The sequence below is a fragment of the Neoarius graeffei genome, chromosome 6, assembly GCF_027579695.1.
Source record: "Neoarius graeffei isolate fNeoGra1 chromosome 6, fNeoGra1.pri, whole genome shotgun sequence".
NCBI lineage: Eukaryota > Metazoa > Chordata > Actinopteri > Siluriformes > Ariidae > Neoarius > Neoarius graeffei.
The window spans coordinates 42,166,750-42,183,738 of record NC_083574.1 but is presented as its reverse complement, the minus strand read 5'-3'; the positions used below and the strand labels follow the sequence as shown (position 1 = coordinate 42,183,738).

The 16,989-nt window shown below is 42.3% G+C and overlaps 1 protein-coding gene across 1 annotated transcript in view; it reads right to left on the bottom strand.

Moving 5' to 3' along the window:
- The window catches only part of nup205 (nucleoporin 205), a 91,771-nt gene extending 75,136 nt beyond the window's left edge, over positions 1-16,635 (bottom strand). The window contains exons 1-4 of the mRNA XM_060923680.1: positions 16,531-16,635; positions 11,071-11,213; positions 4,970-5,141; positions 2,610-2,754 (exon numbers count right to left, since the gene is read on the bottom strand). Coding sequence (XP_060779663.1) covers positions 2,610-2,754; positions 4,970-5,141; positions 11,071-11,213; positions 16,531-16,558 — 488 coding nt within the window. The 5' untranslated portion in view covers positions 16,559-16,635. The remainder of the gene's footprint in view (positions 1-2,609; positions 2,755-4,969; positions 5,142-11,070; positions 11,214-16,530) is intronic.
- Between the last annotated feature and the right edge of the window lie 354 nt (positions 16,636-16,989).

The window sequence follows — 16,989 nt, the reverse complement described above, 5'->3', positions numbered from 1 at the left end:
ACTCAACAAATTTCTAGAGCATACAATATATCACATTTTTCTAAATACAATAGTGTTCCCTGTTTGCAGACATTACGGTTGACTACCAATCATTGGTATTGAATGTAACTCCTCAAAAGTATTATATTATATTGCCTGGCAAAATGTTCTACCTGTTAACGGATTCTAATAAAATTAAAAAATAAAAATAAAAAATATTCTTATTTCATGCCAAAGAGAGTCCGCCATTGTTATCTTAATGTCCCAATATACAAATACTTCAGCATAATGCTTCAGAAGAGACATTGAATAAAATGACATTTATAATTGTATTTAAAACAGTGGAATGATCAATTTTTTTGCCACAATCCCAACAGCACTAATCATAAAATTCTGTTTTTGATCATACTACATGTACATTTGTACTTGCAACACTGAAAAGACTTTGAATTAAAGAAGTACAGCCAGTGTTTGATATTTCAGTGAATAAAAATCAGACATGTAAAAAGAAACTGAATAAGTTTAACTCACATTTCATGGCACTAATTGGCAAGTTCAACTCCAAGCACAGGTCAACCATCACCGCTTCAGCACGGGTCACGTTCCGTGTCTTTTCATCCACAGATTTCGTAAAAAACTGCTGGATACGCCCAGATTTACTTTCCGCCTGACTCGCCATTTCAGCATACTCCACACGTTTTTGTAGTTGACATGCCGCCTGCAGTCATTGCGACCACCATGTTAATGTCAGTTCTACACAGTTTGCAGTGCGCGTATCCATTGCCCTTTTGACTGGGTGTAATGCACGGCCATTCTACCGTATATCGTGGGAGGAACACCTGAGACCTGTGCATCACTTGTCCCGATACTGAGCGTTTCATTTCCACCATTGAGAAGCAGCACCATGCGTGTGTGATGCCGAGCGAAAATAGCGCGAACAAATGTGCGGTATCTGCACATGTCACACACAGCATGTGCGGTTGTCATAAAAATAAATAGCCGTGAATCGCGCATGGATTGAAAAAGTCGCTTGGACATTTAAAAACAACTCACTGGAATTTTTTAAGACTTTATAATAATTCCGTACAGAATAACACTGTTTGCCGTAACATCGTATTTACGTAACTTTTCCGTACAAAATACGGCCAATCCGTACTAGTAGGCATCTCTGCTGGCATCATCAATTCCTTGGATATCTTTTTGTATCCCTTTCCTGTTTTATACAGTTCAACTACCTTTTCCCGTAGCTCCGTTGACAATTCTTTTGCTTTCCCCATGACTCAGAATCCAGAACCATCAGTGGCTGGATGAAAGATGCAAGAGTCTGTCTGGATCCCAGAAACTTACTCAGCTTTTATGCACACACACTGATTACAAGCAAACAGATCACAGGTGAGGACGTTACCTTTAGTAGCCATTCAAACCCATTTGTGTCAACTTCTGTGCATGTTATCAGGCCAAAATCACCAGGGTATGTGAACTTTTGATCAGGGTCATCTGGGTTTCTGTTGTCATTATGATTTAAAAAGAGAAAACACAGTCGTTTGACAATAAATGGTTTCACCCAACCACTAAGCATGAGTGGAAAAGATGTTTTTGTGTTATCATTCATATTCTCTGAAAAATGGTCAAAGAATCATAGATTCTGCCAGGGTATGTAAACTTATGAGCACAACTGTAGTAACGCTGGAAGCTACAAGCTGCAGGTAGCCAGCAGGTAAATAACTTTGCGGGTGTTTGTAGTGTTATTGTGGAACGGTTACGCTTATCTATCGTCTTTTCTGACCAGACACAGTTACAGTAATCATATAACAGCACACACACGTTAGTTAAGCTCAGGTCTTTTATTTGACGTATCTGTGATTGTGGAGGCGAGAGCTGCATTTTCCCGTTGCTTCCCTGTGGTTGTTTACTGCAGGACTTGCGGGTTCCTGGGTCAAAGGACCCGAACTACGGTGGCTTTGTAGTGCCAGTCTCGGGCACGCGCACCAGCTTGTGCATGGATTGGAGTGGTTTCACCCAATTAACATTATGTGTATTGGGGGCGTCGTGGCTCAGGTGGCTAAGGCGCCATACCATAAATCCGGGGACCCGGGTTTGATTCCGACCTGAGGTCATTTCCCGATCCCTCCCTGTCCCTCTCTCCCACTCATTTCCTGTCCTGTCTCTACACTGTCCTATCCAATAAAGGTGAAAAAAGCCCAAAAAAAAACTAAGAAAAAAAAAACGTGTATTGTAAAAAATGTATGCATTTATTGTAATTAGGTATTTTGTTTAGCATGGAAGTTCATTTATTTTTTCACACACAGAAAAAAATATAATGAATTCAGGGGTGCGCAACAGGCGCATCAGTCTCTAGTGAAATGTCAACTGAGTCTCACATCGGCAATAAAGATATGTACAGTAAGAACGTGTCAATTTTTTGTAAAATGATTTTAACAATGATTTAGCATTTCCTATCCATTTATTGGCCAGTTTCACGGTCAAAAAAGCCCAAAGTCTGTCAGCTTCAGTGGAATTCAACCCCTGACCCCTACCAGAACTCCGCCCCTGGACCCTGTTGGGGGCCTAGGCGGCCCCCAAACCCCTGCCACCACCTTTTATTTTTGAAAAGTGGAGAACGCTGGTACCTAAGGTCAAGAGTGAAAGTCTTGCCATGGCGTGACTGGATGAGCGAGCGGAGAGAATTGGCTATGCAGCGTTTGCCATCCCAGTAGAGCAGAACAGCCACCAGACCCCTCGTCAGTCCAGGGAAATGAGGCTGCTGATGTTCTCCTTTATATATAAAAAAAAGGGGGGGGTTTAGATTAGTGATGCTTAGAATACTCACCACACAAACTGCCAATCAATCGCGCATTGTAAGTCAAACTTTGTCATTCAGACCATGCAATGAGCAGTGCACGGCTGAAAGAAATTACGTTTCCCCACACTCCAATGTGCTGGTACGTACAATAAACACGTTACAGTAAGTGCACACAAGACAACAATCAGTAAACATACTAGACAGCTAGACAGACATGGATATTGTACTATATAAACAGATATAGACCAGTAGACAGTGACAGTAGAGCCACAAACAAACATTGCACAAGAATAAAACAAATATTGCACAAAAATAGAGAAGAACCATAACACTGGTGGGTGATAACAGACTGCATAGTGATGGCATTGAATTATTGCACAGGATAACAAGATAATGTACAGGATGACAGCATATTATCCCGGACAGCAGCATTTCAACAATCTGAATGCGCGTTACGGGGGTCGTCAGCTGTAACAGTCTGTGTATGTTAATGTGTCCAACAGGCCCGAGTCCATCATGCTCATGTGATCTTCTTAAAGGAGATACGCAGAGCCATGGCCTCACTTTCGTTTATAAACGCCTTGAGAGCTCAAGAATGGCACAGGAATAGTTTTAAATGTTAACAATAAATCTAATAGAGTAATTTGTACGATTAAAGTGATTTATATAGGTAGCGGTCTGAGTGAATGACCTTGACGTCCGTAACGTCACAGCAGGAAGGCTATCGGTCTCGTCGCCATTTGCGCTATACTAAAACACAGAGCTGACTGCAACTCCGATCCTCCATTTTGAGCTAATTTATCGCCATGCCACGTAGATGTGTTGCTGGTGGGTGCAGCAACACGACAGGAGGTGGATTTATGTTGCATTCATGGCCCAAGAACGTTCCAACTGCAAAGATTTGGACGCGATTTGCGAGAAGTTCACGGGCACATTGGGCGGCTACGAAGTGGTCTCTCCTCTGCTCTGCACATTTTACTGAAGACTCGTACGAGACCTCTGGTCTGTTGAGGAGCGTTGGCTATAAGCCCGTATTGAAAGAGGGTGCAGTACCAACAATTAAAGAAAACAAGAAAAGGAAAGTTGTTTTTTTTTTTAAAGAAAAGCGAGTTCAGCTGCACCAGTCCTCCCGGAGTGTGAGCCGAGGGCTGTTGCTAAAACCCGGGACGGGACATATTGCTCAGGCAGTGACCTCCCTGCGGTTGCTGCTAAAATTGGTGACGTCCCATTCCATCTCAGGTTTTAGTAATTGCCTGAGCCAAGCAGTAATGGCGGAGTACTCAGTAATGGAGAAAATGGAGAATGAGTGGAGCAGCCGTCTGATTTCTAAACTGGATATTGCTGCCTTCTCGCGCTTACGTGGAAGTGAATGAACGGAGAACTGAACGAACAACTGAAAGTCAGATTGTTTCAAAACAAAATCGGCCACAAGATCAGCCTTCAAGAAGCGAGAACACAGACGGGTAAGCGCAGACTCTCATTCGGATACAAAACAACAAAAACACGTTGTTTACCTGCATTTAGATTAATCCATGTAACTTGTATTGTGTGTTGAAGTTAGCGGTATAAGATTATTTAATTTGCTTCAGAATGTGATTGACTCAGTTGCAGAAGTTATAACACCAATCCTGTTTTAATGAGAGTCAACCCACAATCAGTGAAGTCAAATCAGTCTTAGTTGAGTGAGTCGGTGACGGGATTTCTTACTCTCACCATAAATTTTTATTTACATGACTTTGGTCTATAGCCGTCAAAGGCCTCGGCCTTAAAACCGGTTACCGCTGTGATGTCACGCGCTCAGGGCTGGCTGGCTCAGCTCGAATCCCAACTTTGCGGTCGAGTTTAACTCTCAAAAATATATTTTTTTAAAATTCCCATTTATGCAGCATACAAGAGTCAAGGGTGGAGATATGTACTATCCACTCAGAAATTTATTTAAAAATAAAGGCTCTGCGTATCTGCTTTAAGTGTGCTAAGTATTCTAATGGTTTGTGGGAAGAAGCTATTGCCGAGTCTGGCAGTCACGCACCATAAACTTCGGTAGCGTTTACCCAAAGGTAAACACAGACCCCTTTCTGTTCTATACAGTACTTCTGCAATTAATGCTACATTTTTGAAATGTAGAGTAGAAACTGCCTGTTGTGCACGTTTGTTTGGACCTTCCACTGTGCGTGTGCGCGAGTTTACCTGCAAGTAGCAGCTCTAGTGCAGCAAGTTCTCCCAGGTCAAAAAGGTCGCTCAGTATGAAGGCCTCTGTGAGGAGCTGCTCAGGTAGAAGCCGTGCACCTTGCTGGCCTTGAATAGAAATCCCCTCTGTGCTGGCTTTCCTCACCTTCTCTCTCTGCTCTGCACTCTTTGGCTATTTAAAAAAAAAAAAAAAACACATTAAAGAGAAATGAACTGAGGAACTAAAGGCCTCTGCATGCTCTTGCGACAAGGCTTTCGCAGGTAGCTTTTCGCAGACAGTTGTAATTTATCGTTGAGCGGGGGAATAGGCGTGCACGATGTTATTCACCGCCACAACGCAAGGGGGTGCAAAGTCGCTAGGAGTAGTTGGTGGGTGTGGTTAGTGGAGTGTTTATCCTCCGGTTACTTATAATGACTAGAACTTTTTTTTTTATAAATGACTAGAACTGGAGTCGTATAGATGTACGTACTTCCTCACTTCCTCGATCAACCGCTCTTCGTGCTGCTCCATCTTCGCTCGTGTTTTTAAAAATGGCGGTCGTGAAAACAAACCAAACCGGGAAAGTAGGGAAGCGGAAGTGCGTGTACAGCGGATGTAGAGTGGACCAATCAGAGCCCTCTTGTCTGCGACGCTGTCTGCGAGGCTTCTGCGGTGGTTACAATTTTTGGGAGGTGCGCGCAGAGTGTCTGCGAAGGTGGGGGGGCTACGCAGACACCGTCTGCGACACCGTCTGCGAGGACTGGGTTGTCAGCATAAATTGGCCTTAAGGAGGACTGTAATTTCACTCCATTTGCATTCATTTGAAAACAACAAACCTCCATATAAGACATGTGTAAGGGTAGTTCTTCGGTAACGGAATTACATTCACAGCAAAATATGGTAACTTTTTTTTTTTTAGTTGCAGTATTCAAGATAATGGTATTAAATAAAAATTTCACAGTGTATGGGGTATCTTTTGACCCTAAAAAAAAAAAAAAAAAAAGCACAGAAATATTGGCTAGGTTTAACTCTGAACGCAAAATCTTTTATGAGGAAAGAAAAAAGTCAGTCAGTAACGGAATTACATCAGGAAAAAACTGAACTTTCATTTCTTAAAATTCAAACCAAGATTTCTCTGAAATGACACTGCTATAATTGGGGTGATGATTTTTTTTTTTTAAAGATTTTTTTTGGGCTTTTTGCACCTTTATTGGATAGGACAGTGTAGAGACAGGAAATGAGCGGGAGAGAGAGAGACGGGAAGGGATCGGGAAATGACCTCGGGCCGGAATCGAACCCGGGTCGCCCGCATTCATGGCATGGCGCCCTAACCACCTGAGCCACGACGCCCCCAGGGGTGATGATTTTTTAATATGGTTTTCAGTACATTTTGCCTTGGATTCCATACTTCAGCAAGATCACTGAGCTGACAAGTGAAGGCAATTGTAATAATTTCAGCCTCTCTGCTGAAGAATTGCCCATAAACACTTCATTAACATTTCTAAGCTTCAGGACTACATGAACTTCACGGTGAATTCATGTACAGTGGTGCTTGAAAGTTTGTGAACCCTTTAGAATTACCTATATTTCTGCATAAATGTGACCGAAAACAACATCAGATTTTCACACAAGTCCTAAAAGTGGATAAAGAGAACCCAGTTAAACAAATGAGACAAAAATATTATACTCGGTCATTTATTTATTGATGAAAATGATCCAATATTACATATCTGTGAGTGGCAAAAGTATGTGAACCTCTAGGATTAGCAGTTAATTTGAAGGTGAAATTAGAGTCAGGTGTTTTCAATCAATGGGATGATAATCAGGTGTGAGTGGGCACCGTTTTATTTAAAGAACAGGGATCTATCAAAGTCTGATCTTCACAACACATGTTTGTGGAAGTGTATCATGGCACGAACAAAGGAGATTTCTGAGGACCTCAGAAAAAGCGTTGTTGATGCTCATCAGGCTGGAAAAGGTTACAAAACCATCTCGAAAGAGTTTGGACTCCACCAATCCACAGTCAGACAGATTGTGTACAAATGGAGGAAATTCAAGACCATTGTTACCCTCCCCAGGAGTGGGCGAACAACAAAGATCACTCCAAGAGCAAGGCGTGTAATAGTCAGCGAGGTCACAAAGGACCCCAGGGTAACTTCTAAGCAACTGAAGGCCTCTCTTACATTGGCTAAAGTTCATGTTCATGAGTCCACCATCAGGAGAACACTGAACAACAATGGTGTGCATGGCAGGGTTGCAAGGAGAAAGCCACTGCTCTCCAAAAAGAACATTGCTGCTCATCTGCAGTTTGCGAAAGATCATGTGGACAAGCCAGAAGACTGCTGGAAAACTTTTTTGTGGACGGATGAGACCAAAATAGAACTTTCTGGTTTAAATGAGAAGCGTTATGTTTGGAGAAAGGAAAACACTGCATTCCAGCTTAACAACCTTATCCCATCTGTGAAACATGGTGGTGGTAGTATCATGGTTTGGGCCTGTTTTGCTGCATCTGGGCCAGGACGGCTTGCCATCATTGATGGAACAATGAATTCTGAATTATACCAGCCAATTCTAAAGGAAAATGTCAGGACATCTGTCCATGAACTGAATCTCAAGAGAAGGTGGGTCATGCAGCAAGACAACGACCCTAAGTACACAAGTCGTTCTACCAAAGAATGGTTAAAGAAGAATAAAGTTAATGTTTTGGAATGGCCAAGTCAAAGTCCTGACCTTAATCCAATCGAAATGTTGTGGAAGGACCTGAAGCGAGCAGTTCAACATCCCAGAGTCGAAGCTGTTCTGTACGGAGGAATGGGCTAAAATTCCTCCAAGCCGGTGTGCAGGACTGATCAACAGTTACCGGAAACGTTTAGTTGCAGTTATTGCTGCACAAGGGGGTCACACCAGATACTGAAAGCAAAGGTTCACATACTTTTGCCACTCACAGATATGTAATATTGGATCATTTTCCTCAGTAAATAAATGACCAAGCATAATATTTTTGTCTCATTTGTTTAACTGGGTTCTCTTTATCGACTTTTAGGACTTGTGTGAAAATCTGACGATGATTTAGGTAATTTATGCAGAAATATAGAAAATTCTAAAGGGTTCACAAACTTTCAAGCACCACTGTAGAAATTTAAACTCTAGCACTGGAATGATAATGGAATTTTAAAATCATAATTGAATAACTTTGATAAACAGTAAAACTAAGTCAGGAATGAAACCTGATAATCAATGACAGAACAGTGTGATTCCACAGAGTTAATGATTATTTTAATTATGTCCTGTTTTATTCTACAGTACTTACACCACAGCAATTACACATTTTGATTTTTTTTAAAGTGTTCTTTTTAATCTGATTCAAGTTACATTTACTGTTATGAAACTATCACAAAACAAGTTAATTCCTGTTATCACATGCGTTATAGCAGCTAGAAACACTCAAAGCCTCTTTGTCCCCCTCCCGAGTCTATTCTTCTCATCGTACCTGTGGTCTGTTTGAAGATAAACATGACTCACAGTTTAATCAGAATAGGTCAGCTTAAAGGGGAACTGAAGGCAAATTTATCCTCAAATTTCTATTGCTCATTTTATTAAATATCAGAATTTATTTTTATAGCTGTTTTGTCGCTGCTATAGCAAGTGATGAGTGTTTGAAATATGCTCTGTAATATATCAGCCCATATGTCAAAGCAATGGCCGTAAACGAGATTCGCTGAGACCTGTACGAGACATCGTAGGAAGGAAGTAAAACGTACAGCGGAAATCAAAGTGACCGACATCTGCCAACGTTGTCAAAAGACGCGCACGCCCTCTTTCGAATGCTGACGTTGTAACGGTGTTTGGTTTTGGAACTGCAAGTTTAAATTAATGAAATAATATTTAACCAAACACCGTCAGAAAAAAAATCAGTGTCGTGATCTTGTGAAGGAGAAAATCCAAACGCAGTTCCTTATGTTCAGTTAGTTTCATTCAAAAAGTAACAAAGTTATCCAATAACAAATAACAAAAGTATCCAATAAAGAAGCATTCAACATAAAATTATTTTCTCTAAACGAAGCACAATGCACACAACTCAAAACTCCGGAACAAAAGGTTCCATCGGAAGCAAAAGTCAATTCAGTTCAGCTCAAAAACAAAAAAAAGAAGCCAATAGTGTAGGGCGTGTAGTGTGTTGTGTGTTTGTATATTGTATGTTTATGGACTTGTATGTGTTGAATCGGATGAATCAATGGCAGGGTTTAGTTATTGTTGATGTTTGGAGGAACAGAAATCAGCGCAGATGAACAAATAAACGGGCTCAGCTAGTTTTCTTAACTCACAACTCTTCAGACTCTTTGATTCTGGATCCATCCAGGTCTGGTGACAATAGATCCACTCGTCAAGGAAGAGGTTGCACAGGCCAGCAGCATTCGATCGCGGCAGTAAGCCGTAGGCGACAGCGGGATTCCAAGTGCAAGTTGTGGGTTTTATGTTCCCAGGGTTTACTTTTGGTTCACTCGCTCAATGTAATGCCATAATCTGTGAATGTGTGTGTGTGTGTGTATGCGTGTCTGTGTCTGCTCTGCCCGCTAGTGCGTGAGGACTGCTGTTTAAAAAACATGAGTTCCGCTGAGTGTCAATTGCCGTCAGCTGTGCTTAATTAGGCTCTGACACTGAGCGCAACTCAGCACAGGAGAGAGGGGGAAGGAGACGGATCGTCACAACGTAATCAAGCCGGAAGTTTTCCCCGTGTCCGAAATCGCTCCCTACTCACTATATAGTGTGGACGCCATTTTGTCGTGCTGTCCGAAACCTTAGTGAGGATTATGTGGGAAATGCGCTCAGTAATAATATGTATTCATCACAAAAATACATGCATGTATTTATTATTTTGAAAACCCACCAGGATGGGTGGCACGGTGGTGTAGTGGTTAGCGCTGTCGCCTCACAGCAAGAAGGTCCAGGTTCGAGCCCCGTGGCCGGCGAGGGCCTTTCTGTGCGGAGTTTGCATGTTCTCCCCGTGTCCGCGTGGGTTTCCTCCGGGTGCTCCGGTTTCCCCCACAGTCCAAAGACATGCAGGTTAGGTTAACTGGTGACTCTAAATTGAGCGTAGGTGTGAATGTGAGTGTGAATGGTTGTCTGTGTCTATGTGTCAGCCCTGTGATGACCTGGCGACTTGTCCAGGGTGTACCCCACCTTTCACCCGTAGTCAGCTGGGATAGGCTCCAGCTTGCCTGCGACCCTGTAGAACAGGATAAAGCGGCTACAGATAATGAGATGAGAAAACCCACCAGCTACGTGATCTGGCACGTTTTAATTGCGCGACAGTAATGATGTAAATACCAGCGCGACGGACTCGTCCTTATCCTGTCGTCTTTCCATCTCTTCTCTACTCCACGTTGGTTGGAAGTCGTATGGAATAATCTCCATGTCACGTACGTGAGGGAGGCGGCGTTATGTGCAGAAGTATACAGTTTAATAAAGTGTAGAATATATATACAGTGAGAATATATACACAGGCAAACAATCCAAAACCAGAATACAAGCAAAAGGGTCGGTCGAGGCGCAGACAGTACATCGAGGACAAGAACGAGAAACAGGTGCAAGGATCGTGAAACAGGAAATCAAGACAACGCGTAGAAAGGCTCGGTAATGCGTACATGCGTATCATGGAATTTGCATCGCAAAGTATCTTGTTCACGGCGCGCGTGCTGGAGTCCACTCGGCGCGCCTTCAGGTGCACGCGCCACAGCGCGCAGCACTGACACTCCATCACTGATGAAGCTGGCAAATCTCTAAATTAATCTAAATTGGAGTGATATGGCGATCCGGCCGCTGTGTAAACAGTTTTCAAAATGGCGGCGCTGACACTTCACGTTTGAAGTCTCGCACAAGTCTCGTGAAGATCGCGCGGATAAGCGACGCCTGCCGTGGACCAAACGAACTACATTCAACATGGCTAAAAACCGAAAAGGCTGATAAGCGTAATATAATATGCCGATACGAGTCATGATATAAGGCTAATAAAACCGAAAACGTAATTGAATAACACGTTAATTAAGAAATAAAGCAAGTTTAAAAATGACTTCAGCTCCCCTTTAATAGAAATGGTCAGGAATATTTTTGTGGAACTCACCGGGTTTTTGAACAGGGATAGAAAGTAGGGCTTGTGTTTCTTTAACTGCACATCCAGGAGATGAACACTTTCAGGCTGTCTCCTCCACACCGCCCCCTCGACAGTTTCCAACAACTCTTTCAGAGGCCCCCACAGACTGGCTCCTTCAAAAACAACAATACAGATATTAAATTACATTAACACTTACCGAAACCTGTAACACCTTCACAGACAATCAAGCGACAAGGACACAGCTGTGACTGCGTCGTGTATTCATGTGCAAGATCTGTGGCAAAACAAACTGCTCAGGATGAGAGACCATTAGTTTCCGAGTGGTGACAAAGACAGCATCGTCCCAAAGGAATATTTTTTTAGATTATGTTTGAAGGGGTTCCAAAAAATTTATAATTTATAGCTGGCGTAACAAGTCCCATGTTCGATAAACGCCCAGCAGAGAACATTTTCTTCATATTAGGGTTCAGTTCCCTTTTATTTATTTTTTTTTTTCGTGAACCATTTCATCATGTTTGTACAACCCCGATTCCAAAAAAGTTGGGACAAAGTACAAATTGTACATAAAAACGGAATGCAATAATTTACAAATCTCAAAAACTGATATTGTATTCACAATAGAACATAGACAACATATCAAATGTCGAAAGTGAGACATTTTGAAATTTCATGCCAAATATTGGCTCATTTGAAATTTCATGACAGCAACACATCTCAAAAAAGTTGGGACAGGGGCAATAAGAGGCTGGAAAAGTTAAAGGTACAAAAAAGGAACAGCTGGAGGACCAAATTGCAACTCATTAGGTCAATTGGCAATAGGTCATTAACATGACTGGGTATAAAAAGAGCATCTTGGAGTGGCAGCGGCTCTCAGAAGTAAAGATGGGAAGAGGATCACCAATCCCCCTAATTCTGCGGCGACAAATAGTGGAGCAATATCAGAAAGGAGTTCGACAGTGTAAAATTGCAAAGGGTTTGAACATATCATCTACAGTGCGTAATATCATCAAAAGATTGAGAGAATCTGGAAGAATCTCTGCGCGTAAGGGTCAAGGCCGGAAAACCATACTGGGTGCTCGTGATCTTCGGGCCCTGAGACGGCACTGCATCACATACAGGCATGCTTCTGTATTGGAAATCACAAAATGGGCTCAGGAATATTTCCAGAGAACATTATCTGTGAACACAATTCACCGTGCCATCTGCCGTTGCCAGCTAAAACTCTATAGTTCAAAGAAGAAGCCGTATCTAAACACGATCCAGAAGCGCAGACGTCTTCTCTGGGCCAAGGCTCATTTAAAATGGACTGTGGCAAAGTGGAAAACTGTTCTGTGGTCAGACGAATCAAAATTTGAAGTTCTTTATGGAAATCAGGGACGCAGTGTCATTCGGACTAAAGAGGAGAAGGACGACCCAAGTTGTTATCAGCGCTCAGTTCAGAAGCCTGCATCTCTGATGGTATGGGATTGCATTAGTGCGTGTGGCATGGGCAGCTTGCACATCTGGAAAGACACCATCAATGCTGAAAGGTATATCCAGGTTCTAGAGCAACATATGCTCCCATCCAGACGACGTGTCTTTCAGGGAAGACCTTGCATTTTCCAACATGACGATGCCAAACCACATACTGCATCAATTACAGCATCATGGCTGCGTAGAAGAAGGGTCCGGGTACTGAACTGGCCAGCCTGCAGTCCAGATCTTTCACCCATAGAAAACATTTGGCGCATCATAAAACGGAAGATACGACAAAAAAGACCTAAGACAGTGGAGCAACTAGAATCCTACATTAGACAAGAATGGGTTAACATTCCTATCCCTAAACTTGAGCAACTTGTCTCCTCAGTCCTCAGGCGTTTACAGACTGTTGTAAAGAGAAAAGGGGATGTCTCACAGTGGTAAACATGGCCTTGTCCCAACTTTTTTGAGATGTGTTGTTGTCATGAAATTTAAAAATCACCTAATTTCTCTCTTTAAATGATACATTTTCTCAGTTTAAACATTTGATATGTCATCTATGTTCTATTCTGAATAAAATATGGAATTTTGAAACTTCCACATCATTGCATTCCGTTTTTATTTACAATTTGTACTTTGTCCCAACTTTTTTGGAATCGAGGTTGTAGAATATTATATTTTAGTTAACACATTCAGGGTTGGGTGGCCATATACGTCATAATCGATGATCATATTTGAGATCAGGGCGGCACGGTGGTGTAGTGGTTAGCGCTGTCGCCTCACAGCAAGAAGGTCCTGGGTTCGAGCCCCGGGGCCGGCGAGGGCCTTTCTGTGCGGAGTTTGCATGTTCTCCCCGTGTCCGTGTGGGTTTCCTCCGGGTGCTCCGGTTTCCCCCACAGTCCAAAGACATGCAGGTTAGGTTAACTGGTGACTCTAAATTGACCGTAGGTGTGAATGTGAGTGTGAATGGTTGTCTGTGTCTATGTGTCAGCCCTGTGATGACCTGGCGACTTGTCCAGGGTGTACCCCGCCTTTCGCCCATAGTCAGCTGGGATAGGCTCCAGCTTGCCTGCGACCCTGTAGAAGGATAAAGCGGCTAGAGATAATGAGATGAGATGAGATATTTGAGATCACAATGACTAAAAAAGTATCTTAAAAATACTCTGCTTCGAGAGCTTCTCTGTGTTCTGAAATAACTGCATGTCCCTAAGTGCTTTTGCTGGCATCTTTGTTCTGGTGACTTCATTCCCTCCTTCTCGCGCAGACATCAACATTCAGGGTTATTGTTATTATATAATGTAGCTCGTTATATTAGAAAGCAAGTGTGCCTGCCCATCCTGTTTCATTAGATACAAATGTAACAGGAGCAAAGTGATGGCTCCAAGAACGTTCCCCTAACGTTAGAAGAATATTCTCGGAGGCGTCACTGCAAGATTCCTGAGATGCTCAAGTCATTTAAAGATTATCAAAGCATTAGGAGAATGCTCTCCAAATCATTCTGGGTTACCACAAGGTTATTTAATCATAGGAACGTTAGGGGAATGTTCTCCAAAACATTTCAGGTCACCACAAGATTATTTAGTCCTGAGAATATTAGTGGAGCGTTCTCCAACACATTCAAGGATACTAGAAGGGTAATGAGATCTCAGAACAGGAGGAGAACGTTCTCAACACATTCCAGATCACCATGAGATTATTTAGTTATGGGAACGTTAGGGGAATGTTCTCCAAAACATTTCAGGTTACCACAAAGTGTATTCCAACACATTCCAGGATACCACAAGGGTAATGAGATATCGGAACATGAGGAGAACGTTTTCAAATACATTCCGGGTTACCACAAAATTATTTAGTCCTGGGAACATTAGTCGAGTGTTCTCCAACATATTCAAAGATACCACAAGGGTAATGAGATATCAGAACATTAAGAGAACGTTCTCCAACACATTCTGGGATGCCACAAGATTATTTATTTATGGGAACGTTCTCCAAAACATTTTGGGTTACCACAAAGTGTATTCCAACATGGTCAAGGATATGGGAATGTTAGGGCTCTCCAAAGCATTTCAGATTACCACCAAGCACTCTCCAACACATCCCAGGTCACCACAAGATTATTTAGTGATGGGAACATTAGGGGAATGTTCTTCAAAGCATTTCAGGCTACATCCACACGACAACGAGATGTTATTTAAAAAAAATATCGCGTCCACATGGGCAACGATCAGTAAAATATCAGGTCCATATGGCAACGCAACGCTTGCTGAAAATGATGCAATACACATGCCACACCTCTAGGGGCGCTGTAAGACGGTCCCTTCGGAGACACCAGAACAATAGAAGTAGTAAGGACCCATGCGCATAAACTATTATGCGCGAGACTTCATATTAGCCACAAAGTCAGAAAAATCTGTTCTTAAAATTACATTATAATGACCAAATACAATGAAAAGTATTTTTCCAGTCTCACTTGTGAAAAGTACTTCCTTCTACGCGGAAGGCAGCGTCTTTAATGGTCCGGAATAAATTGAATGCTACACGTTGATGGATCAATTTGTTCTTCTACGCCCTTTTTGAGGAATGCATTGTAGGACTTAAACCAACATCTGAAGAGGTGAGATCGCTCCTTTTTTTCCCTATTTTTTGCTGGCGGGATTTACTCTGCCTAAGGGCTGTTCTCTCTCTCTCTCTCTTTGCACCATTACACAAATATTCACAGTGAAAATATTTTGTAAGCGCGTTTCATGAACCAAGTTATAGGATTTGTTGACAACTCGCATTGAGTTCGTTACACTTCTACCCGGCGTGAAGCACTCACAGTCATGTGGTTGTGACGTCATCGTAAACAAATCCGTTCTACTCATCCAGACGACTTCGCAACTGCAACGTTGCCAGATCTTTCCACTCTGGAACCCGTTCTCAAAAGATTGCGTTTTGGGGCACCCAAAATGCCGGTGCCGTGTGGACGCCAGGCCGAAACGATAAACAATTGTATCGGATTCACCTGAATCCGTTGCCGTGTGGACAGGGCCTTAGTGATGGGAACGTTAAGGGAATGTACTTCAAAACATTTGGGGTCACCACAAAATTATTTAGTCCCGTGAACATTAGTGGCACGTTCTCCAACACACTCAAGGACACCATAAGTTTATTTAGTTATAAGAACATTAGGAAAACGTTCTCCATAGCATTTCAGGTTACCACAAAGTGCTCACCAATACATTTGTGGACACCACAAGGGTACCAAGTTATTGGAACATTAGGAGAACGTTCTCCAACACATTCCAGACCACCACAAGTACTGAGTTATAAGAACGTTCTCTGAAACATCCAAGGCTACCGAGTTGTGGGAACATTAGGGAAACGTTCTCCAAAACCAGATCTGCTCTTAATGTTTTGTGAACCTAAAACAAACGTTTCCAGAACGTTTTGGGGACCAGTAGTATCTCATGACACATTGATCACTGTAGCTTTTACTGTTCAAATAAATAGTCAAGTTAAAGTGTGTGGACAGAAAATTATGCAGGATGAGATTAATGACTGGAGCACTGATGTGTTTGACCAGTAACTCAGAGACTCGACCCTCGGTGAGTCCAGAACCCCCACACACCCAGCCTCAGGAACAACAGGCTGCCGGAAAGTGTGGAACTTCACCAAACTAGCATCACCATTACAGTCACACTTGAGCACCAAAACACACACGTCTGAGTTATCAGTAGCTTCTTATATTATCTTATAAACACTATCTCTTCCCCTAAACACAGCGCGCAGAGGCTCTAAACTAGTTAAACACATGTAACTCGGTTCGAGTCCCTGCTGCGGAACAAGCCAGCAACTAGCTCCTCAATGCTAACGCTAACCTAGCACAGAATGAACACGAGCCGTTTTCGGCATCTCTTCACTCGATTCAGCTACATGAAATTAACATTTGTTTTATTTTAAACATAGCACCAAAATACACAACAAGTAGTTAAACAATATAACACGTTTTTGTTTGTTTTTACCAGTTACCTGAATTTACCGCCATCTGCGCTGCCATGTCTGATTTACGCTCAAGCCATCCAGAGGCGTCCGATTTAATGCCTGAGTAAAAATGACTCCATTTAGTTTCGGTTTGATTTGATTCGCCGATGATCCTATTTCATTTCTTTAACTTCGCAGTTTATGAAATTCTATCGTTGGATGAATAGTATTCGTGGAGGAAATTAGTCCTATGTTGATGTGGAATTTCTGTCAGGCAATGAGTACAGCTGCCAATCCGCTGGAGAGTTGAAGGGAGTTTTGAAATTATCATATTCAAATCAGTGAACAGCATTTGGTAAAAGAGTTGGGGTTGCTTTTGTTATCCCAGAGTTAAAAGTCAAAGTAGGAAAAAGAATCAATAATGATCTAGCGGTTAGCATTAGAACGTCCCAGTCAAAATCAAGGCAGGACATTTTGTATGAAATATTACAAGTTGCAAATAATCTC